This window comes from Hyperoodon ampullatus (assembly GCF_949752795.1).
Source record: "Hyperoodon ampullatus genome assembly, chromosome: 13".
Lineage (NCBI taxonomy): Eukaryota > Metazoa > Chordata > Mammalia > Artiodactyla > Ziphiidae > Hyperoodon > Hyperoodon ampullatus.
The window spans coordinates 9127021-9151180 of record NC_136926.1 but is presented as its reverse complement, the minus strand read 5'-3'; the positions used below and the strand labels follow the sequence as shown (position 1 = coordinate 9151180).

The following is a 24160-nucleotide window of genomic DNA, read 5'->3' as shown; positions in this document are numbered from 1 at the left end:
CCCACTTCCTCCTCCGCCTCTGGGGGCGGGTCTCTTAAGCTGCTTGTCATCTGTGAGACCCCACTTCGCGGACTCCTCCCCTGTCACCCGGGTAGTGGCGGCCACCCCTGCGCCGCTGGGTTTAGGGCTCTCAGAGCAGACTCAAGGTCCGCGCCCGGTTTCCAGATGTTTCTGTTTTCGCGTGCATCAGAGTGGGAGTAAAAATTGATGGTGGTTTGGTTGCTCTTAAGTTCTGACAGCCAGTCTCTGGAGTAGATTTATCACCATCATGGTCTCCATTTTGCAGATGAGGAAAAAAGAGGTTCAATAACATGTGATTATTCATAGGACAAACATTACTGAGCACCTGCTGCATGCCAAGCACTGTGACAGCAGTGAATAAGGCCAACAAATCACTGTTCTTAAGGAGTTTACATTCTAATGGGGAGACCGACAATAGGCATGTAAATACAAATAAAATAAAGGAGATTGTTTCAGATAATGACAAATGCCATGAAGGAAATAGATAGGTAACAAGACAGTATAGCTGGTGAAGGGGAGGATAGAGGCTTGTTTAGATGAAGCATATCTGTAATAAAAAGGAGCAAACCATAGTTATCGATACGTATTTTTATGGACCTCATAGCCACCATTTGACTCCTGATGTATGCCAGGCAGGCCCTGAGCTACACACTTTATATAAATTATCCCAGTTAATCCTCACCGTGACTCTATCAAGTAGATATGTTATTGTTTTCTCATTTTGCAGAGGAGGAAACTGAGGCTCAGAGAAGTTAAGTAACTTGCCCAAGGCTGCACACTAGTAAATCTTGATAAAGCCAGATTTTACCAGAACATTAAAGCCTTGTGCTCATCATTCCAGTTGCACATAGAGCACCTGGACTTCCCCTGTCCGGGTGCTCTTGAGAAGGCAGACTTAATGTCTGTCTCCTCCATTCACCTGAAAATTCTTCCAGGACAGAGCCCATAGTGGCCTTGCATGCCATTGGATCCGCATGCCTTGCACACAGAAGGTGCTTAGGAATCTTTTGATGAATGAATGAATGAATAAATGAATGGGGCCCATGTTGTCTTACAAAAAGCCAGACATCTTGTAAAAAGCAGAACTAGAAATCAGCCTATAAATTGCTCTCATAAATATGATTTTTCCCCCTCCTTTAACTCCCATCCACCCACTGAAAGCAAATATGTATCTTTTCATTTTACAAATTTGGAAATAGGCTAAGAGAAGAAAAGTGATGTCTTGGTCAAAAGGCATAAAGCCAGCAAGTGGCAGAGCTGAAGAGCCAGTGCTTGGGTTGTGGTTTAACAACAGCTGGGGGCTGGGTACCCCTGATTTATATAGTGTTTGCCTATTTCTATAGTGTAAATACTCCACCAGTTACCAATGTGGTGTCACTGAATGTGGAACTGGAAGAGATGCACATTAGCACCTCATTATATAGTATTTCCACCATAAAGATACAAAAGACATAAGTAAGCTTAAGATCATATTAAAAATAAATTTTTTAAATAGGAAGTAATAAATTTCAAGTATTTATTACCTTTGTTTTTAATATAATTTATGTAATTGTACATTTATATAATTTCATTTTTAATAATGGCTGTGTTCAGCAACCAGCTTGCCTCAGATTTTCTCAAAATTTAATAGTCAGTTTTCATGAGCCAGTTAATCTTGGATAAGTTAGTCTTTTTTTCCTTTAGGGAAATGTACTTGTTTGCCCTTCTGACATTTGCTCTCTTTCTGCTTTTGTGTTCTTACCTGGCTTGCCACTACAGGCTTACCACTCTTCCCTCATGGACCCTGACACGAAACTCATTGGAAACATGGCACTGTTGCCTATCAGAAGTCAGTTCAAAGGACCCGCCCCTAGAGAGAGTAAGTCGAAGCTCCATTATTTTCAGATTTTGGTATGAAACCCTCTGACATTATCAAATCAAGGAAATTCTGTCTCAGGTTGCTCTTGTATTTTCTATTTGCTTGGGGGATATTGTGCTCTAGACCTTTTCAGATAATGAGTATATGTTGCACTTAACAAGAAACTGTATTATTGCTGCCAATTTCTCCAGGATATTTTGTTGAGAGGGAAGAGGAAATGTGCTTAATTCTCGACACTCTTCCTATCATCACTGTCATTTCTTAAAAACTAATCTAATGCTGCTACTTCTGTAGAACGCCATGTCTCCCTCCTTTCTCTGTCATCAAGCTGGAAAAAAGAAAATGTATTTTAACCTCTTCCTTATTTAAATCTACTTTCTTTGTCCATTCTTCAGGATCTCAGTTTTCAGCAGTACCTCAATCTTAAGTGTCCTGTTTACTAATTTCTTCTCTTGCTTCTTTTTTTTTTTTTTTTTTTTTTTTTTTTTTTTTTTTTGTGGTACGCGGGCCTCTCACTGTTGTGGCCTCTCCCGTTGCGGAGCACAGGCTCCGGACGCGCAGGCTCAGCAGCCATGGCTCACGGGCCCAGCCGCTCCGCGGCACATGGGATCCTCCCAGACCGGGGCACGAACCCGTATCCCCTGCATCGGCAGGCGGACTCTCAACCACTGCGCCACCAGGGAGGCCCTTCTCTTGCTTCTTGAACGTTATATCTTTACTTTCTTTCTTGGTACTCATTTTTTTTTTTTTTTTTTGCGAGGGTGAGCCATTTTCTTTCCTGTTCAGAAAGCTTCGTTCATTTCAGATGCTATCTGAGACTCTTCTGACACATTCTGAGATGTTCTGCCAACAGTGTAATTTGTATTATATTAGACACGGTTTCCCTGAACCCAGGAAAGGCCTGCACTGAGTTCCATTCATGGTTTCCAAGACCATAGTTTGGATTACCAATTTTGTACTGACCCTGTCTCCATTCTTCTGCCAGATTATTTGACTTGACTTCCTCTTAATTTTGTTTTCAACACCATTTGAAAGCTCAGTAAACTTAATAAATTTGGTGAGTCACCACACTGTTTACTTGTTCTGAGATGAAAAAAAAGGAACAGTGGGAAAAAGCAGACCAAAAAGAGAAAAAATAATGTAAAAGAATTACAGTGCAAAGGAAGAATAAGAATCAGTGTTGGCCCAGAGCTCTTCTCAGATCGTTACAAAATACCATATTATATATCAGAAGATGCAGTTGACCAAGGATGGAGTAAATCTAATTACCACCTTTGCAATTCTTGGGCCCTTGAGGGAGAATGGGACCCCAATAAACCAGAACTCCATGATTTCTGTAGATAAAAAGTGACTTCTTAACTCTTCCCTGGGGGCTGGATTAGGACTGAATTGGAATTATGGAGAAGTATAAGCCTGTGCTGTAGACTAAGTAACTGTTAACATTAATCTAATTACTTACATCCAACAAATATCTTTTTTTTTTTTTTTTTTTGTGGTGCGCGGGCCTCTCACTGCTGTGGCCTCTCCCGTTGCGGAGCACAGGCTCCGGACGCGCAGGCCCAGCGGCCATGGCTCACGGGCCCAGCCACTCCGTGGCACGTGGGATCCTCCCAGACCGGGGCACGAACCCGTGTCCCCTGCATCGGCAGGCGGACTCTCAACCACTGTGCCACCCCAGGGAAGCCCTCAACAAATATCTTTTGAACACCTTTTATGTGCCAAACACTCTTCTAGGTTCTAAATCCTATAGTCTAGCCTCCTCCCCCTCCCTGCAATGTGACATTTAGAACTAGCTGGCTCTTGTAAGCGCTGTTTGGATGATCTGAGGAAGTTTCCTTTTTGCAGATAAGAAAATAGATTGCAGGGAACACAAGTCTAGAGTTAGAATTCTGTTGCGGACTTCCCTGGTGGTCCAGTGGTTAAGATTCCGTGCTTCCATTACAGGGGGAATGGGTTTGATCCCTGGTTGGGGAACTAAGATCCCATAGGCTGTGCTGCGAAGCCAAAAAAATTTTTTTAAAAAGGAAGGGAAAAAAAAAAAAGAATTCTGTTGAAATTCTTCAGAGTACCAAAACTTCAGAATTGCTTTGCATTTCTGCTGTGTGAGAGGGATAGAAGTCAGGGATGAGAAATATAAATAACCATTTCTGCATTGCTGAAACCAGCTGTTGGATATCAAGACCCTGGGATTTTGACCTTTTTAAAATTAAAAAAAAAAAAAAAAGGAAAACCCCAAAAAAAGCCAAAGAAATTTTGTAATGAGATCTGTCTTTGTTACAACAGTACTTCTGGCTTTTCTCAGTCTCTAGCCATCTGAACAGCTTGTACAAATATATTTGAAGTCAGTTTTCGTAAAAAGAAAGATGTATGTGTGAATCCCAGTGTGTTCCTAAATGACAGTTAAGAGTTTTTTACCTAAAGCTATAGTATGTAAGGTCAAATAAAATTATATTCAGTACTCTGTATTTTTTAAAAAGCATTTTATTAAAGTTAGTCTATGTTTCAGTCTTTTTTTAAATTAATTAATTAATTATTTATTTATTTGGCTGCTCCAGGTCTTAGTTGCAGCACACAGGATCTTTAGTTGAGGCATGCATGTGGGATCTAGTTCCCTAACCAGGGATCAAATCCAGGCCTCCTGCATTGGGAGCATGGAGTCTTAGCCACTGGACCACCAGGGAAGTCCCTGTCTCAGTCTTTTTTTTTTTTTAATTAATTAATTAATTTATTTATACAGCAGGTTCTTATTACTTATCTATTTTATACATATTAGTGTATATATGTCAATCCCAATCGACTGTCTCAGTCTGTTTTTATAAATGTATTGAGAAATGTCTGGAGTGATGTTCACCAAATGTTGATAGTAGTTATTTCTGGGTAGTGAGATTAGGGTGACAGTTAAGTTTTTTTTCTATATTGATTAATTAGTTTCTCTAATGGGCATGTATAATTTTTGTAAAACAATAAAGCTATAAGAATAAATCATGCTTATTTTTCTAGAAATTGTTTCTGAAGACTTTGTATTTCAGTACCCTCATCTTATTTTATAAAACTCCAAAACCCTTGACCGTTGAGCTTGAATAATTTTTTTCTTGATAGCTTTTTAATTTTTATTTATTTATTTATACATTTATTTTATTTATTTACTTTTTGGCTGTGTTGGGTCTTCGTTGCTGTGCGCAGGCTTTCTCTAGTTGCGGCAAGCGGGGGCTACTCTTCGTTGCGGTGGGAGGGCTTCTCATTGTGATGGCTTCTCTTGTGGCGGAGCACAGGCTCTAGGCGTGCAGGCTTCAGTAGTTGTGACATGCGGGCTTCAGTAGTTGTGGCTTGCGGGACCTAGAGCGCAGGCTCAGTAGTTGTGGCACATGTGCTCAGTAGCTCCGCAGGATGTGGGATCTTCCTGGACCAGGGCTCGAACGCATGTCCCGTGTTGGCAGACGGATTCTTAACCACTGCGCCACCAGGGAAGCCCCTCTTTATAGCTTTTTTAGAAGTTATGTTTTACATTTGGCTAATGTTTTCTGCCTTATTCCCCTTGTGTCCTGCTTAGCAAAAGATACAGATATTGTGGATGAAGCTATCTATTACTTCAAGGCCAATGTCTTCTTCAAAAACTATGAAATTAAGGTAAAGTACAGAGCTTTTACTCTTTTTTTTAAAATTTTTCTTGGAGTATAGGTGATTTACAATGTTGTATAGAGCTTTTACTCTTTAATTTAGTTTTCTGATGGGGATAGTATCAACCTGGCAGTCAGGGTTGATATAAGGAATAAATTAAATGAAATGAGATTGTGTGATTTTAAAAATCCAGAACAGTGCCTAATTTTGTATCAGTGTTAGTTCCTCATTCTTCCTCCAAGGTCTACACCATGGGTTGGCAAACTAAAGCATGAGGGCCAAATCTGGCCCACCACTTCTTTTTGTAAACAAACTTTTATTGGAACATAACCACGTGCATTTGTTTATATATCATCTGTGGCTGCTTACATGCCACAATAGCTGAGTTGAGCAGTTGTGACAGAGACTATGGCCCACAAAGCTTACAATACTTGCTATCTGGTCCTGTACAGAGGAAATTTACCAGCCCATGGTCTAGACGCTTATTTATATTTATTCAACAATATTAAGCACCTACTGTATGACAGTCCAAAACCAAAAAATTCTGCATGTTATGTTACTTTTTTAATATACTTCTATGTCCTGGACCTAAGATGGAGAGATAAAGAAAATTCAATGACCTGGACCCTTCCCTCAACCTCCATTTCTTCCCTTCTGCTCTTAGTTCTTGTGAGCTCAGGAGGAAGGCAGAAGTGGGGTGGGGGCAGAAAAGGAGGGGGGGAATGGAAAAGGAAGTTCTCTGAGATGCTGCTATGAGCAAGTTAACAAGGAATGTCAATAAATCTTCTTGATAGTGTTCTAGAATATGGAACTTCAACTCCTTGCCAAACTTTAATCTCTCGGAATCAAGCAGGGTGTGAAATCTTTATTTGTAGACTCTTGGTCTATAAACTGTGGTCTAAACATGCTATGATGTTATAGATGTTTCTGTATCTAATGCATGGTCTTAAGTGTGGCGTTTGTAATTAAAATTCTGCCACATTTCATTCTCTCTCGAATATCATATAATCTTAAAAATAGGGAAAAGTGTAGTTTGTTTCTTTAAACTTATAAATCTGTGTAAAGTTTGACATGAAGTATGTGCCACATTTGATTAGCATCCATTTGTCTTCTCCACATTTTCCCTTTGGGTTAGGTCAAGAGTTGGGCTAATGGAGCTCTTCAAGAACAAGTCACTTGTGAAATAATTGCTTCCTCCTTTAGAGTCATAAATGCTTCTGTTCTTGGCAGAGATCCTGAAGTGAGAAAGTTTTTAAAGATTAGCCAGCCGTATGGTTCATCTCAGGTTTTCCAGGAGGCTTTGTTAACTCTCCTTCCTACACAGAATGAGGGGCTTTTGGCACAACTCTTCAGGACCCCAAGGACGAGGGGAGCTGAGGAAAACAGGGGCAGCCGCACAAACTCAGGGTGGAAGCTGGTGGCTCCCTCCCCAGGGGCAGACAGAAAGGGGGCTTGAGAAGATGGCATGCGGAGAATGGGAATTTTTTAAAATATTTAATGTATTTTTAATTAATTTATTTTATTTTTATTATTTCTGGCTGCATTGGGTCTTCATTGCTTTGCACGGGCTTTCTCTAGTTGCGGCGAGCGGGGGCTACTCTTCGTTGCAGTGCATGGGCCTCATTGCGGTGGCTTCTCTTGTTGTGGAGCATGGGCTCTAGGTACGTGGGCTTCAGTAGTTGTGGCTCACGGGCACTAGAGCACAGGCTCAGTAGTTGTGGCACACAGGCTTAGCTGCTCCGCAGGATGTGGAATCTTCCCGGACCAAGGCTCGAACCCGTGTCCCCTGCATTGGCAGGCAGATTCTTAACCACTGCGTCACCAGAGAAGCCCGAGAATGGGAATTTTTGATGCTGTAGTAACTATGCTTTCACAGTTTTCAGTTGATAAATCAAAAGACAAAGATTGAATTCATTTATTGCACATAATTATTAGGTTTTGATCAGAACTGTTTTAAGTTTTGTTTTCTTCCCATAGAATGAAGCTGATAGGACCTTGATATACATAACTCTCTACATTTCTGAGTGTCTAAAGAAACTCCAAAAGGTAATTAAACTTCGATGATCATTTGTCAGGAACACAAATTAATAGGTATTTAGACTTGTTGAGACTTTAAGGACAAGTAGAAAATATTTCCTCTGACTTAGAGTGTGGACTTGAGAGGAAAATCTGGTAAATCTGAATGTAGATCTCTAAACTTATACTGTAGTTGACTAATGAGAAGATAAGGGCAGTGATGTTTTAAGGCTTTGCATATGTTTTCCCAAGACAGAAATCTTGACCAAAAAATTCCCTTTTAAGCCCTTGGCTCAAGGGTTCTTAACCTGGGGTCCAAGGATAGAATTCAAGGTTCCATGAACTTGAGTGGAGAAAAGATTACATCTTTCTTTTCACTAATCTCTAACTGAAATTTTGCATTTACTTTAATAATTAATGTAGGCAGCATCCACAGTAGTATTAGCAATACCTGTGACTTTCTGTAGCATTTTCTTTTTAAATTTATTTATTTATTTATTTATTTTTGACTGTGTTGGGTCTTCCTTGCTGCGTGTGGGCTTTCTCTAGTTGCAGCGAGCAAGGGCTACTCTTCGTTGTGGTGCACGGGCTTCTCACTGCAGTGGCTTCTCTTGTTGCAGAGCACGGGCTCTAGGTGCGCGGGCTCAGTAGTTGTGGCTCGCAGACTCTGGAGCGCAGGCTCAGTAGTTGTGGCACACGGGCTTAGTTGCTCCACGGCATGTGGGATCTTCCCGGATCAGGGATCGAACCCATGTCCCCTGCATTGGCAGGCAGATTCTTAACCACTGCGCCACCAGGGAAGTCCCCAGCATTTTCATATTACATTTAGAGTTGAAGATATTTTGAAATTTTGTTTACATTCATTACTACTTCAAAATTTAGTTGTTAAGCCCACTGCTGGGTCTTGTTATTTAGCGCATTAATAAAGAAGCACATGTATGACTGTGTCATAAATTTGATATTTTAATATTGTAATTATTGTATTTCACTATAATTGGTTTCTTTTGTAGTTCTGTAATATCTTATTCATTTAAAACATTAGTCTGGGGCTTCCCTGGTGACGCAGTGGTTGAGAGTCTGCCTTCCGATGCAGGGGACACGGGTTCGTGACCCGGTCCGGGAAGATCCCACATGCCGCGGAGCGGCTAGGCCCGTGAGCCATGGCCGCTGAGCCTGCACATCCGGAGCCTGTGCTACGCAACGGGAGAGGCCACAACAGTGAGAGGCCCACTTACCGGAAAAAAAAAAAAACATTTATCTGAGAAGGGGCCTACAGGCTTCACCAGATTGCAAAAGGGCACCAAAAACATAACCCCAGACGTGGCTACTTAGATAAAAAACTGAAAATTGGATATTACTATCCTTTTTCCCTTATATGTTTGTGTATATAATTTTTTTTTTTTTAAGTGCAATTCTAAAAGCCAAGGCGAGAAAGAAATGTATACACTGGGAATCACTAATTTTCCCATTCCCGGAGAGCCTGGTTTTCCACTTAATGCAATTTACGCCAAACCTGCAAACAAACAGGAAGATGGTAAGAACAACATCTCTACCTTACTATATGGCACAAGATTTTCTCCACTGGACTTTTTAACTCCCCTCCTTTTCTTGCCTTGACTGGTGTACAGATTGAGAGTGGAATCTTTAGCCCGTACATTATCTTACTGCTCACTCTCACAAAAGATCCTTGGCAACAAGCATGACATGTGGAGAATCTTTTGGACCAAAATGAGTATAGTTATAAAACCATTTGAACTGTCGTTTCTATTTCTTATCCTGTTCGAAGGTATTGAAATGTATTGCCAAGGTCAATGTTGAGATCAGTAGCCAGCCCATTTGGGATGCTTTCTCAAATACAGCTTTTTATTGTTCTACCTGCTCTTGATTTTAGAAGTGATGAGGGCCTACTTACAACAGCTGAGGCAAGAGACTGGACTGAGACTTTGTGAGAAAGTTTTTGACCCTCAGAATGATAAACCCAGCAAGGTAAAACTCTTTTCTTTGTTTATTTAGTTGATAAATCACCTTTTACCCAGTAGCCACTGTTACACACATTGGTCTTTAGTTTTTGCATTGCAGTGTTGCTTAACTGTGGTGCCTTATACATAGTAGGAGTTCACTGAATCACACTGAATAATGAATTGCGTGCAGTAAAAAATTTTGCTTGTATATTCTTACGTTGGGGCATTGTAAACCCATAGAACAGCTTTTTTGTGTGAGATAGCTTTAATGTATTACATTTATTTTGTTGTTGTAATTTTGATTAACCTGTGAGTCACTCCAAAAGAAAGGGAGGGAGGAAGGGAGGAAAATTTTTTATGTACCTTCAAAGAGTTTATATAATATAAGGGCTGCCAGACCAATATTAAGTTTTGTTATTAAGTAAATTCATATTCTGACCTTACCTTGAACTTGCATTGTGATTTGACCACCACTGATCATTCTGTTTTGTCCCCTCTTGTTAGTGGTGGACTTGCTTTGTGAAGAGACAATTCATGAACAAGAGTCTTTCAGGACCTGGACAGTAAAGGGAGCCTTGGGCAGACACTGTCTCCACAGCTGTGGGCAGCATTTACAGCAAGATGTACACAGTTCTTTGCCTTTATTTCGTAAAGTTTTATACAGAGGAGAGAAAAGAGTGTGTCTTTACTTGAAGAGCTCTTTATCAAGAATTTGGGGCTGTGGGGTGGGGAAGAATGAGTTGTTGACGGGTGGTTTGAAATTTCTGCAGTATTAAGCTGGTGCTTAATGAGTAATAATAAAGAAATTTTCTAACATTTCATGTCAGAAAAACTTCATTGCTTATCTTTGACATTCACTTAAAATTTTTTTGAGATAATATTCACCCTTTTAAAGTGTATAATTCAGGGGACTTCCCTGGTGGCACAGTGGTTGAGAGCCCACCTGCCAATGCAGGGGACACGGGTTCGTGCCCCGGTCTGGGAAGATCCCACATGCCGCGGAGCGGCTGGGCCCGTGAGCCATGGCCGCTGAGCCTGCGTGTCCGGAGCCTGTGCTCCGCAACGGGAGAGGCCACAACAGTGAGAGGCCCGCGTACCGCAAAAAAACAAACAAAAAAAGGTTCATCAGTGTTATATCAGTACCTCATTCCTTTTTCTTTCTTTTTTTTTTTTTTTTGCGGTACGCGGGCCTCTCACCGCTGCGGCCTCTCCCGTTGCGGAGCACAGGCTCTGGACGCGCAGGCTCAGCGGCCATGGCTCACGGGCCCAGCCGCTCCGCGGCATGTGGGATCCTCCCGGACCGGGGCACGAACCCGTGTCCCCTGCATCGGCAGGCGGGCTCTCAACCACTGCGCCACCAGGGAAGCCCTCTTTCTTTTTTTTATTGTGGTAAAATATAACATTTACTATGTTTTAACCACTTTTAAGTATATAATTCACTGGTATTAATTACATACACAATGTTGCACCACTATCACCACTATCTACTTCCAAAACTTTTTTGTTACCCTAAGCAGAAACACTAACCATTAAACCCCTGGTACCTGTAACCCCCAATTCCTGGTGACCTCTAATCTGCTTTCAGTGTCTGAATTTACCTTTTTTTTTTTTTTTTTTTTTTGCGGTACGCGGGCCTCTCACTGTTGTGGCCTCTCCCGTTGCAGAGCACAGGCTCCGGACGCGCAGGCCCAGCGGCCATGGCTCACGGGCCCAGCCGCTCCGCGGCATGTGGGATCCTCCCGGACCAGGGCACGAACCCGTGTCCCCTGCCTCGGCAGGCGGACTCGCAACCACTGCGCCACCAGGGAAGCCCCTGAATTTACCTTTTCCCAGCACCTCATATAACTGCAATCAAACAATATTTGTCTTATTGTGTCTGGCTTCTTTTACTCAGCATAATCTTCAAGGTTCATCTATATTGTAGCCTGTATCAGTACTTCATTACCTTTTATGGCTCAGTAATATTCCATTGTGTGAATAGACCCCATGTTGTTTATCCATTCATCAGTGTATGGACATCAGAGTTGCTTCCATTTTTTTGGCAGTTACGAACAGTGCTGCCAAGAACATTCACGTACAAGTTTTTGTGTGGACATAACGTTTCCATTTCTCTTGGTTATATACCTAGAAATGGAATTGCTGAGTCACATGATAGCTATACTTAACTTTCTAAAGAACCGCCAGACTCTTTTTTCCACAGAGGCTGTGCCAGCTGCACCATTTAACGTTCCCACCAGCAGTGTATGAAGCTTCTGATTTCCCCACGTCCTCACCAACACTTGTTATTGGTTTGTAGCCATCCTAGTGGGTGTGAAGTATCTCATTGTGGTTTTCATTTGTATTTCTCCAATGCTAATGATGTTCAACATCTTTTCATGTGGATGTTGACTGTTTGTATAACTTTTTTAAAGAAATGTTTATTCAAATCCTATGCTCATTTTTTATTTGATTTGTCTTTTTGTTGTTGTGTTGTAGGTTTTTTATATATGTTCTGAATACTAGACCCATAGCAGATACATGAGTTGCAGAAATTTTCTCCCATTCCATAGGTTTTTTTTTTTTGCCATGAATGAAATGTTTATTTCCCATGAAGATCTTTTTTTTTATATTGAAGTGTAGTTAATTTATGTTTTGTTAGTTTCACGTGTACAGGAAAGTACACTTTTTCAGATTCTTTTCCATTATAGGTTATTGCAAGACATTGAGTATAGTTCCCTGTGCTATACAGTAGGTCCCTGTTTTTTTTTTTAACTTTCTTGATTGTGTCTTTTGAAGCACAGAGATATATTTAATTTTAGTTAAATGTCGTTTGTCTATGTTTTCTTTGGTCGCTTATGCTTTTGGTGTCATGTCTAAAAGACCATTACCTATACCAAAGTGTCAGTTTACACCTAAGTTTCCTAAGCATTTTATACTTTTAGCTCTTGCATTTAGGTTTTTTTTTTTTTTTTCACGTAACAAGAAATTTAATGTAACAAGAAATTTTAGGTCTTTGATCCATTTTTTTTTAACATCTTTATCGGAGTATAATTGCTTTACAATGGTGTGTTAGTTTCTGCTGTATAACAAAGTGAATCAGCTATACATATACATATATCCCCATATCCCCTCCCCCTTGCGTCTCCCTCCCACCCTCCCTATCCCACCCCTCTAGGTGGACACAAAGCACCGAGCTGATCTCCCTGTGCTATGTGGCTGCTTCCCACTAGCTATCTATTTTACATTTGATAGTGTATATGTGTCCATGCCACTCTCTCACTTCGTCCCAGCTTACCCTTCTCCCTCCCCGTGTCCTCAGGTCCATTCTATATGATCCCTGAAAGTATAGTCTTCTTTGATCCATTTTGAATTAACTTTTGTATGTGAAGTGAGATAGGGGTCTAGCTTTTTTCTTTTGCATGTGACTACCCATTGGCACCAATACCATCTGTTGAAAAGACTATTCTTTACTCTTTGAATTGTATTGGCTCCCTTGTCGAAACTCAGCTGACCATAAATGTATGGGTTTATTTTTATTTATTTACTTATTTTTTAAACTAAACTTTTCTTAATTTATTTTTTTTAATTTATTTATTTTTGGCTGCATTGGTCTTCATTGCTGCGCGTGGGCTCTCTAGTTGTGGTTGAGTGTGGGCTACTCTTCGTTGCGGTGCACGGGCTTCTCATTGTGGTGGCTTCTCTTATTGCGGAGCACGGGCTCTAGGCGCACGGGCTCAGTAGTTGTAGCACGTGGGCTCAGTAGTTGTGGCTCGCGAGCTCTAGAGTGCAGACTCAGTAGTTGTGGTGCATGGGCTTAGTTGCTCTGAGGCATGTGGGATCTTCCCGGACCAGGGCTCAAACCCGTGTTCCCTGCATTGGCAGGCGGATTCTTAACCACTGCGCCACCAGGGAAGCCCTGGGTTTATTTTTAGATGCTACTTTCTATCCTTATGTGGCATTCATTTTTATATTTGGCCAGTTTTTAGCATTTAAGAGGTTTTTATTGTTAGACTGACAGAAAGTGTGAGTTCTTCCAAAAACTTATGGGACCATATATTTCCAGGTACGTTAAGGTTATAGATTAGATATTTCAGGAGGTGCCTCGAGTCCTTTGGACATAGTTATTGCACTGCCACCTTTATCATACCTTTACGTGGTTGACTTTTACTTTAAGAAGCAGTTGTTTTGGGGCTTCCCTGGTGGCGCACTGGTTAAGAATCCGTCTGCCAATGCAGGGGACACGGATTCGAGCCCCGGTCGGGGAAGATCCCACATGCCACGGAGCAACTAAACCCGTGCACCACAACTACTGAGCCTGTGCTCTAGAGCCCTCGAGCCTAGAGCCCGTGCTCTGCAGCAAGAGAAGCCATCGCAATGAGAAGCCCGCACACCGCAACAAAGAGTAGCCCCCACTCACTGCAACTAGAGAAAGCCCATGCACAGCAACGAAGATCCAACATAGCCAAAAAGAAAGAAAGAAAGATGCAGTTGTTTTGGTATCTATGCTGGGATTGTATTTGGCCACAAGTACAGAAAACCCAATTTACGGTGTCTTGGGGGTTTTGTTTGCTTGTTTTTAATTAATTAATTAATTAATTAATTAATGTCTTTATGCCTGTGTTGGGTCTTCGTTGCTGCGCGCGGGCTTTCTCTAGTTGCGGTTGAGTGGAGGCTACTCTTCGTTGCTGTGCGCGGGCTTCTCATTGTGGTGGCTTCTCTTGTTGCGGAGCACAGGCTCTAGGTGCGCGGGCTTCAGTAGTTGTGACATGTGGGCTGAGGAGTTGTGGCTCACAGGCTCTAGAGCGCAGGCTCAGTAGTTGTGGCACACGGGCTTAGTTGCTCCGCGGCATGTGGAATCTTCTCAGACCAGGGCTCGAACCCGTGTCCCCTGTGTTGGCGGAGGATTCTTAACCACTGTGCCACCAGGGAAGTCCTTGTTTGTTTGTTTTTAATCTGGAAGTAGTCCCACATGGGGCAGCCATTTAAGGATGTCATGGGGGCCCAGTCTCCTCCTGTCTTCCTGCTCCACTCTCCTTTGCATGTGGCTCTCATCCTCATAGTCTCTAGATGCTCCTGCATCTCTGGGCTTGGCAGAAGGAAGAGGGGAGAGCATGAGGGCCAAAGGAGCATACCAACTGAGTGCCACCTTACCTACCCTTCCCAGAAATCCTGCCCAGACCTACACTTTTGTCTTCTAGGCCTCTAGCTACAAGGGAGCCTGGAAAGAGGAAAGTTTTGAGTGTGTTGTTAGTCAGATTGTTTGTAATGTGCTACTAAGGACAAAGGGAACGCTATATAGGAACAGAACTAAGTTTCAAATTGTATTAAAACTGGAGCTTTGCAGTGATACCTGATTGACTAGAGAATTTCCATTTTGGCTTTATGGGTTAATATGTAATTTAAATGTATGAGTTAAATACTGTTGAGCATCTGTTCACTGAAGATCTGAATTATGGACTAAGTAAGTACCACATTTCACATACCCAAGAACATGGGTATGTTAAAACATACTCCATAGACAGGTAAAAGGATAGTCTTGAAGCCAAAAGAGTGCTGTTGTTGGGTTGTTTGTGTTTTTGTTTTATAATTAAAATTCTTATCTAAAATCAGATTCTGGGTGTTTGGGTTGGAACTTCTGTTATAGACTCAGAGACATGTCAAAAAGAAGGAAAGCTACAGTGATTCATATCAAGATTAAAGGTTTGTTTCTAACAGATGTGTTCTGTTTTTTTTCATTGTGGAACCTTTGTGATAAAAACCAACTCCTGTGGTGCCTGTTCCATTAGTACCAGCAGGGAGAGCACAGACAATAAGCACTAAAAACCTGGCTTCTAAATCATTTCCCATTAGTGCTATATGATGATAAGTGTTTTGTTTTTTAATGTACCAGAGAGAACAGTTTCCAAAGGATTTAGAATAAATTATACATGAAGTATAGTATAATGGGTTCAAAAATACATCTTTAAGCAAAATGTAATGTCAACATTAAAAGAACATTATTACAAGGTACAACTTTTTAGGGAAGGCAGTTTAGTAATAATTATCAGATTTTGTTCTTTTTAAAATTGTATCAGATTTTTGTTTGTTTGCGGTACGTGGGCCTCTCACTGTTGTGGCCTCTCCCGTAGCGGAGCACAGGCTCCAGACGCGCAGCCTCAGCGGCCATGGCTCACGGGCCTAGCCGCTCCACGGCATGTAGGATCTTCCCAGACCGGGGCACGAACCCGTGGCCCCAGCATCGGCAGGCGGACTCTCAACCACTGCGCCACCAGGGAAGCCCTGTATCAGATTTTTGAATGTTCATTCTTTTTGGTTCAGCAACTCATCCTATTTTTTTTGTTTGTTTTTTGGTTTTTGGCTGTGTTGGGTCTTCGTTTCTGTGCGTGGGCTTTCTCTAGTTGCGGCAAGCGGGGGCCACTCTTCATCGCGGTGCGCGGCCCTCTCATTGTCGCGGCCTCTCTTGTTGCGGAGCACAAGCTCCAGACGCACAGGCTCAGTAGTTGTGGCTCACAAGCCTAGTTGCTCCGTGGCATGTGGGATCTTCCCAGACCAGGGCTCGAACCCATGTCCCCTGCATTGGCAGGCAGACTCTTAACCACTGCGCCACCAAGGAAGCCCCCAGCTACTCATCTTGAAGTATTGTTGAATGCTGAAACACACACACACACAGAGACACACACACACACACACACATACATACACGCACACCTGGAAATAATTCAGACATCTTTTAATAGAGAATTTGATAAGTAAATAATCATGGTGTATCCATAAAATGAAATATGCAGCCCTTAAAAATAATAAGGGGCTCTATCTGTTCTCTCATGGAAAGATGCCTTAGGGTATACATCACTGAGTTTAAAAAAAAAAGGTTGAGGGTAGTATTATAATATGAGTCCATCCTTGTTTATTTAATTGTATGTACTCCCCAAAAAAGTAGGGGAATACATACACCGAACTGTTAAGAGTGATTATTTTGCGCCAGAGGCAATTACAAAGACTTGTACATTCTAAGTCATATATACTACAATTCAGTAAGAGATGTGTTACCTTAATAATCAGAAGGGAAAATCTAGTTTTTAAAAAGAACATTGATAGAAAGTCAAATATTAGAAAAAATATATTAGCCAAAAACCAGGCTGAGGACAACAGTCACCTGGTTCTTTTCTTAAGCATCCTGTTTACATTTATTAATTTTTTAAATGTGCCACCAATTATTGTCATATGCATAGAAAAATGACAGTACATGGAAATGCTTGAACAAGATTAATGAGACTTGTTTTATTCTGCATTTTCCTTTCCTCCAAAATTATTAGTACTGAAGATCTTAATAAAAAGTTTGGAGTTGTGTCCAGAAAGGAATGTAATACTATTATACCAAAAGCCATTTGGTTTGTTTTTCCCTTCATTTTGTTTATAGAAGTTTGGAAGACCATTCCATTAGGAGAGTGTAATTTTAGGGCCACATCTGTTCTGTGTTGATTTTGAGATAAATCACCAATCACAATTTTCCACTTTAACACTGCAGCTCCAGTTTACAGATGATCTAGCAGCTTGCTAAATGCTTTGCCTTTTTAAATCCTGTTTAACCCTTTCAAGAATCTTTATGGCAGATACAGGTACTATCCGCCTTTTCAGATGAAGACGCTGATGCCTACAGGAATTAAATAACTTGCCCAAACTCAAGCACCTGGTAGTTGGCAGAAATGGCAATGAAACCTAAGTCTTTCCAAACCCAGGGCTGGCCCTCTCAGCCATTATAAGATGGTCACTTGGCTACATCGCAACTTTTAGTAGAACATTCAGGCAACAAAAGCAGGAGATTGAGGATATACAAGAAATGTAAAGGGCAACTATGCTCTCCAGGACCTTAGCCATCTGATGAGAACTGTGTATATCAAGATAGGAGAGACAAAACACTGAAAGATTGACATGACTGCTCAGTGCTGCCCAGGGAAAGAGCAGGCTGTTATTGCTGAGGTCGTTTGGGGAAGACTTAATGAAGATGGCACTCAAATTAACTGAGCTCAGAACAGGTGAACCAAATTGGGTAGGCTAAATGAGAAAGAAGTATATTGGGCAGCTTTGTGACATGATCAGGCCTGGCATGAAGGAAACGTTAGGGCAAAGAATGTGATGGGGACAAAGCTGCCCTAGCAGGTAATAATGAAGGACCCACGTTTTTGAGAGCCAGGGTCAGGATTAGACCTTTTTTTTTTTTTGGCTGCGTTAGGTCTTAGTTGCTGTGCACAGGCTTTCTCTAGTTGCAGAGAGCGGGGGCTACTCTTCATTGTGGCACGCAGGCATCTCATCATGGTGGCTTCTCTTACTGTGGAGCACAGGCTCTAGGCACGCGGGCTTCAGTAGTTGTGGCACGCAGGCTCTAGAGCGCAGGCTCAGTAGTTGTGGCGCATGAGCTTAGTTGTTCCCATGGCATGTGGGATCTTCCCGGACCAGGGCTCGAACCCGTGTCCCCTGCATTGGCAGGCGGATTCTTAACCACTGTGCCACCAGGGAAGCCCCCAGGGTTGGAACTTTAAACTGTATTCTATTAGTGGGACAAAGGACATGACAGATTCTCCACACAAGGGCACCATTCTGCTTTTACCTACCATTATGAGAACCATTTGCTTGAACATCACTTTTCCTGCCCCATTTTTCCCCAAGCCATTCCAGAGTTTCTTGCTTAACTCTCAAGAACTTTTTTTTTAAACAGTCTTCTTGAGATGTAATTCACATATCATATAATTCACCCATTTATAGTATACAATTCAATGGTTTGTAGCATATTACATTGTCATTTTTCCATTTTAACCATTTTAAGTGTACAATTCAGTGGCATTAAATTCATAATGTTATGCAACCACCACCACTATTTCCAAACTTTTTTTATTATCCCAAATAGAAACTTTGTACCCATTAAACAGTAACTCCTCGTTCCTCTTCCCCCGGCCCCTGGTAACCTCTAATCTACCCTCTGTCTCTGGATTTGCTTATTTATGTGTCTCATATAAGGGGAAATCATACAATATTTGTCCTTTTGTGACTGGTATCTTTTACTTAGTATCATGTTTTGGGGGTTCATCCATGTTGTAACATTCCTTTTTGTGGCTGAATAATATTCCGTTGTATAGATATACTCTATTTTGTTTATCCGTTCATCTGCTGATGGGTTGTTTCTACTTTTTGGCCCTTGTGAATAATGCTTCAATGAACATCAGTGTACAAGTATCTGTTTGAGTTCTTGTTTCTTACAGTGCTTTAAGAAAAAATCAGTCGTGTGCCATTTCATCACAAGCCCTCTGAAGACTTCCCCCTGAACGAGTCAGTATCTTGTCTGTTCTTATATTACTATTTAACTTTTTCTTAACACGGTCATGGGCCATGCCTATCATTATTGTAGCCCCAATGCCTGAAATGAGGTGAGGAGGCATTCAAATATATACTGAATGAAGATTACATTTACATTTTCAAGTGGATGGCGAAAGGATAAAGTCAGGACTTTTATGAAATTTAGTTAATTACAGTGCACCAGATAGATTGGAGGGTAGAGAGATGGGAGGGAGAGACACCAGGGAGTAAGAAGCTCTATTAGTGGTTCCCATGTAAGGGCTTAGTGGGTGTTACTGGGAATGTAAAAATAAGGGGAGATTTGCGGGAGATTCTACTGCATTCGAATTAGCAGCTGAAGGTTAGGTTGAGGTTTTTTTTTTGTTGTTGTTTTGTTTTGTTTTTATTAAATTCACCTGTTTCTTCTACTGCCAGGGAATTCCCCTAGGTTGAGGGTTTTTGTTTTTTGTTGTTGTTGTTTGTTTGTTTTGGTTTTGAATCTGACTTGGACAATAGCAGTTCCTTTGATGAATATAGGTTGGGTGATGACATAATTTGTCATCCAAACTCTTGAGCATAAAAGAGCATGCTATAATTAATTCTGGAACAGCAGACATAAACTGGAATTGTCCCGAGCAAACTTCTAGAAATCAATAATTGGAAGTCCTTTGGATGGGGCATGGGTGATCAGTTTAATTCTGAGCACTTTGAGTGTGAGGGGGCAGCTGATGGCCTGGGTGATATCCAGCAGCAAACAAAAATATACGTGAAAGCAATAGAAATAAAGACTTGAGAGACAGGAGGTCTTTAGCGGAATTAGGAGATAGAATTTGACCCCTGAGACAAGTCAGCAGTTAGGAGTCAGGAAGAAGGAAGGACTCAGCAAAGAATCAGTCTAAGAGGTTAATCGGAATAAAGGGTGGATCAATAAAACATGCGAGTCCTAGAGAGGAATTTCTTGGAGGGGGTTGTTAATAGTATTAAAATCTCCAGAAAACTTTATTTTATGGCAGTTGAACTCTAACTCAGCAAGCCTTGTTGGTTTTGCATTTGTGTGTGAATGAGTTAGTTGCTCTATCCTTACTTGTCTGACCATCTCATAAACAAAGTGCCAATCTGGACACCTTAGAACCCTAGAATATATTGCTTTGCCAGCCACTTTTACTGAAAAGAGGGAAAATCATTTGGAAAGATGGCTATATTTATTCCCTCCAGTTGTCCAGGCAAATTCTTTGTCCTAAAGTTACTTTTCCACTGAAAGGAAGGCTATCACTGCCAGGAGACACTTAAGGGATATTAAGTAATGTTTCCCTTAGAGCAATTCACAAGTGTTATGTTTTTCCCCTTGTACAAAAGACAGATCTAAGAAAAATGTCTAATGGAGCTGGGAAAGATTTTCATTCTTAGGAGGCTGTTGGAGATTTAGAAATGAACTTAAGTGGAGCAAAACATTTACATTTATAAATTGTTCCTCTAAATGTATCTGATTCAACACTCCATGGAATTCACATCATTCTGCATCCAAGTGGCTTATCTAAATGTTCATGGCCAGCTGTGTGTCTGAAAAGACCACTCCAGTTACAAAATTATCATTTTAGAAGATGATTCCATGAGAAAGAGGAGGCTTTGTCCCCTTGGATTTATCTCTTGTGTGTCCCATGTTAGTTTAATATTACATGTGTCCTTTGTATAATATGAAAATCAGTATGATCTGACTTACATGAGGTTAATGGAACTTAACCATGGAATCCATCCTATTTTGGAGTAATTTATTTTAAAGAGGATTACAAAAAAATTTCCAGAGGAGGTGGTCTCTCCTTTGCTTCTTTTTCTCTATAAATATTTTGCTTCATGCATTCTTTGTGTGGTTTATCAACTCCACAGATGTCTTTTAGCACTATTTCTTTATAGAAATTATCAACGTTTCTCCTGCCATTTAGCTAGTGATATATTCTCCTTCATTCCCATCAGGATATAAACATGTTATTTCTTCCATCTTAAAAAAAAATCCTCTCTTTATTCTGTTTCCCCCACCTGCTGTCACTCATTTCCTCCTTCCCTTTATAACAGGCCTTCTCAACCTTGGCACTTGGACATTTTGGACTTGATTGCCTCCTCCAATCTACTCTTAACGCATCAGACAGAACAATCCTCTTAAAAAGCAAGTCAGATCATGTTACTTTTCTGCTCAGGACTCTCCATTGGCATCCATGAACTTGTTTCCTACTCCTCTCCCCTCTTGCTCAGCTCCAGCCCACTTACCTCCTTACTCTTCCTGTAACATGCCAAGCTCACTCCTGCTTCAGACCTCTAAGCTTGCTCTTTCCTTTGCTTGGGATCCTCTCCCTGTAGATTTCTACATGGCTCCCACTTTCCCTCCCTCAGGTCTTTACTCATATGTCACCTAATCAGTGCAGCCTTCTCTGATTTTGATTAAAAATGGCAGCCCCTGCCCCAACACTCCCTTTCTTTCTTCTTTACCTTTTAAGCACCTTTAAAAAACACTTATGGAAAATTTAAATATACATACAAGTTGAAAGAATAGCATAATGAACTCCCATGTACCTGCCACTTAATTTCAGTTGATATCAACATTTTGCTAATTTTGTTTCATCTATCTCCCTCCACTCCCAGTAATATTTTAAAGTAAACCCTATACATTTTTCTTCCATAAATACTTTAGTATGTTTTATTACCTTCTCATAATACTATTTGTATTACTTAGTTATTGTTTATCTTCCCTCATTATAATGTCAGCTCCATAAAACATGGGCTTTTTTAAAAAAAATAAATTTATTTACTTATTATTTGGCTGCGTTGGGTCTTCGTTGCTGCACGAGAACCCCCTCCAGTTGCGCGAGCAGGGGCCACTCCTCGTTGCGGTGTGTGGGCCTCTCCTTGGGGTGGCCCCTCTTGCTGCGGAGCACAGGCTTCAGGTGCGTGAGCTTCAGTAGTTGTGGCGCACGGGCTCCAGAGCGCAGGCCCAGCAGCTGTGGCGCACGGGCTTAGTTGCTCCGCAGCATGTGGGATCTTCCCAGACCAGGGCTCGAACCCGTGTCCCAGCAGACTCCCAACCACTGTGACACCAGGGAAGTCCCAGAACATGGGCTTTTGTTTTTGTTCCCACCCTCGCCACCAAGCAATCACAAATCTTTCTGTTGCTTTCAGTTTATCTTTTCTGGATATTTCATATAAATGGAGTCAGGGATTATGTGATTTTTTTTTTTTCTTCTGGTCTGATTTCTTTCACCTAGCATGACTTTATATTTAGCATAATATTTTTGAGAGTCATTCATGTTGTTCTCAGTAGTTTGTTGTTTTCGTTTTTAATTTTTTGCTGAATAGGATTACATTGTATGAATATACCATGTTTGGTTATATAGTCATCAGTTGGTGAACATTTCACTTGTTTCCACTTCTTGCCATTATTAGATGTGGTTTTAATTATGAAATATTTCAAATATAGAAAAAAGTATAATAGCAAGCATTTATATGTTTACTGTGTGTCAGCCATTGTTGCAAGTGTGTTAGATACAGTGGTGTATCTACTGTGTTTGACACCCAGAGAAGGTCAATTATGACACACACCCCTTTCTTTCTTCTTTTTTATTAAGTTTAATTTTTTCAAGCAGTTTTAGGTTCAGAGCAAAACTGAGGGCAACTAACAGAGAGTTCCCATATACCCCTGCCCTCACACGTGCACAGCCTGCCCCACTATCAGCATCTCACATTCAGGGTGCATTTGTTACAACTGATGAACCTACCATTGTCACCCAAAGTCCATAGTTTACCTTAGATTTCTCTCGGTGATTTTATGAGTTTTGACAAGTGTATGACATGTATCTACCATCATAGTGTCATATAGAATAGTTTCACTGCCCTAAAAATGCCCTTTGCTCCACCTCTTCTTCCCTCCCCTCTATCCCTGGCAACCACTGATGTTTCTACTGTCCCCAGTTTTATCTTTTCCAGAATGTCATATAGTTGGAATCATACAGAATGTAACCTTTTCAGATTGGCTTCTTTCACTTAGTAATATGCATTTAAGTTTCCTCCCTGTCTTTTCATGGCTATGCTCCAATAATTGACAAATCTGTTTACACTGTGTATGGAACATGAATACGCAAAGATGATCAGCTTGGCAGTCATTGACAAGTTTTCAGAATTTAAAGATCAAGAACAGAAACTGTATATTATTCATTTCTTTGCTAATCCAACATGTAGGGTAACAGTTTTTAAAAATACATTAATATAATTAAAAAGCATTAATCCATTAACTTTTTGTCTTGTAATATTGGTTTTATTTTTTCATTAAAAATTTTACTGACATCATTATTTAGATGAAGTTTAATAAAATATTTTCACTGTTTCTTTTCGGGTCACTATTATTAGTCATTCATTTCAGGACTCTTACTGAAAGTAAAAGCGAGGGATTGGTCAAGAGAATGAGACAAGCCACAGACTTGGAGCAAATATTTGCAAAATATTTTCTGATAAAATCTGATAAAGGACTGCTATCCGAAATACACAAAGAACCCTTAAAATTGAACAATAAGAACACGAACACCCTGGGAATTCCCTGGCCATCCAACGGTTAGGACTCCGCGCTCTCATTGCGGAGTGCCCAGGTTCGATCCCTGGTCGGGGAACTAAAATACCACGAGCCGTGCCCTGCGGCCAAAAAGAAAGAAAGAAAGAAAAAAAAAGAACACGAACACCCGGACTAAAAAATGGACAAAAGAACTGCACAGATACCTCACCAAAGAAGATACCCAGATGGCAAATAGGCGTATGAGAAGATGCTCAATTTCATACGTCATTAGGGAATGGCAAATAAAAATCACAAGATAACACTACACTCATATTAGGACGGCTAAAACTCAACCTAGTCTTTATTCACTCTGAGCTAGTGAGTAATTTTTCATGGTAAAAATATGTCCTTTTGCACCCGATGAGTGAAGCCTGACTCCCAAAGGTACACGAAACACCTGAGGGGAGGGGGCGTGGCGCTTTCAGCCTTAGCGCTTGTGCGAGACTAAAAGCAGTTAGGGCTGCCCCTGGCGCCTGATTAAAATATCTAATTCCAGGTGTCGGGGATTTTTTTCCCCCGCATCCTACTAGTATATTAACTTTTATTTATGATAAATGTCAATACATTTTTATTAATTTCTGAGAGTCCTCTCAGACTCATTTTAATTGGGCATGCATTCGTCCTGAGTTGCCTTTTGTCCCCAGCCCATTGTAAGCCCTCCATAAAGTTTGCAGCTTAGAATGATGATGTAACTTTTGCTAAAAACAACCCCCCCCATCCCAAACCAAATCGTACCACCTCACAGGGGGCTTGGCGGAGAAGGAGCTGAGGGTTTTGTTTTTGTTT

General features: G+C 41.0%; 1 protein-coding gene across 1 annotated transcript; it reads left to right on the top strand.

Annotated features, from left to right (window-relative positions):
- Window positions 1–1791: 1791 nt before the first annotated feature.
- ARPC3 (actin related protein 2/3 complex subunit 3) lies at window positions 1792–10279 on the top strand. Its single transcript, XM_079717723.1, has 6 exons — window positions 1792–1879; window positions 5430–5506; window positions 7475–7543; window positions 8921–9047; window positions 9405–9499; window positions 9979–10279. The coding sequence occupies exons 1-6, from the start codon at window positions 1798–1800 to the stop codon at window positions 10039–10041; spliced, it is 513 nt and encodes a 170-aa protein (XP_079573849.1). The 5' UTR covers window positions 1792–1797; the 3' UTR covers window positions 10042–10279.
- The last annotated feature ends 13881 nt before the right edge of the window (window positions 10280–24160 follow it).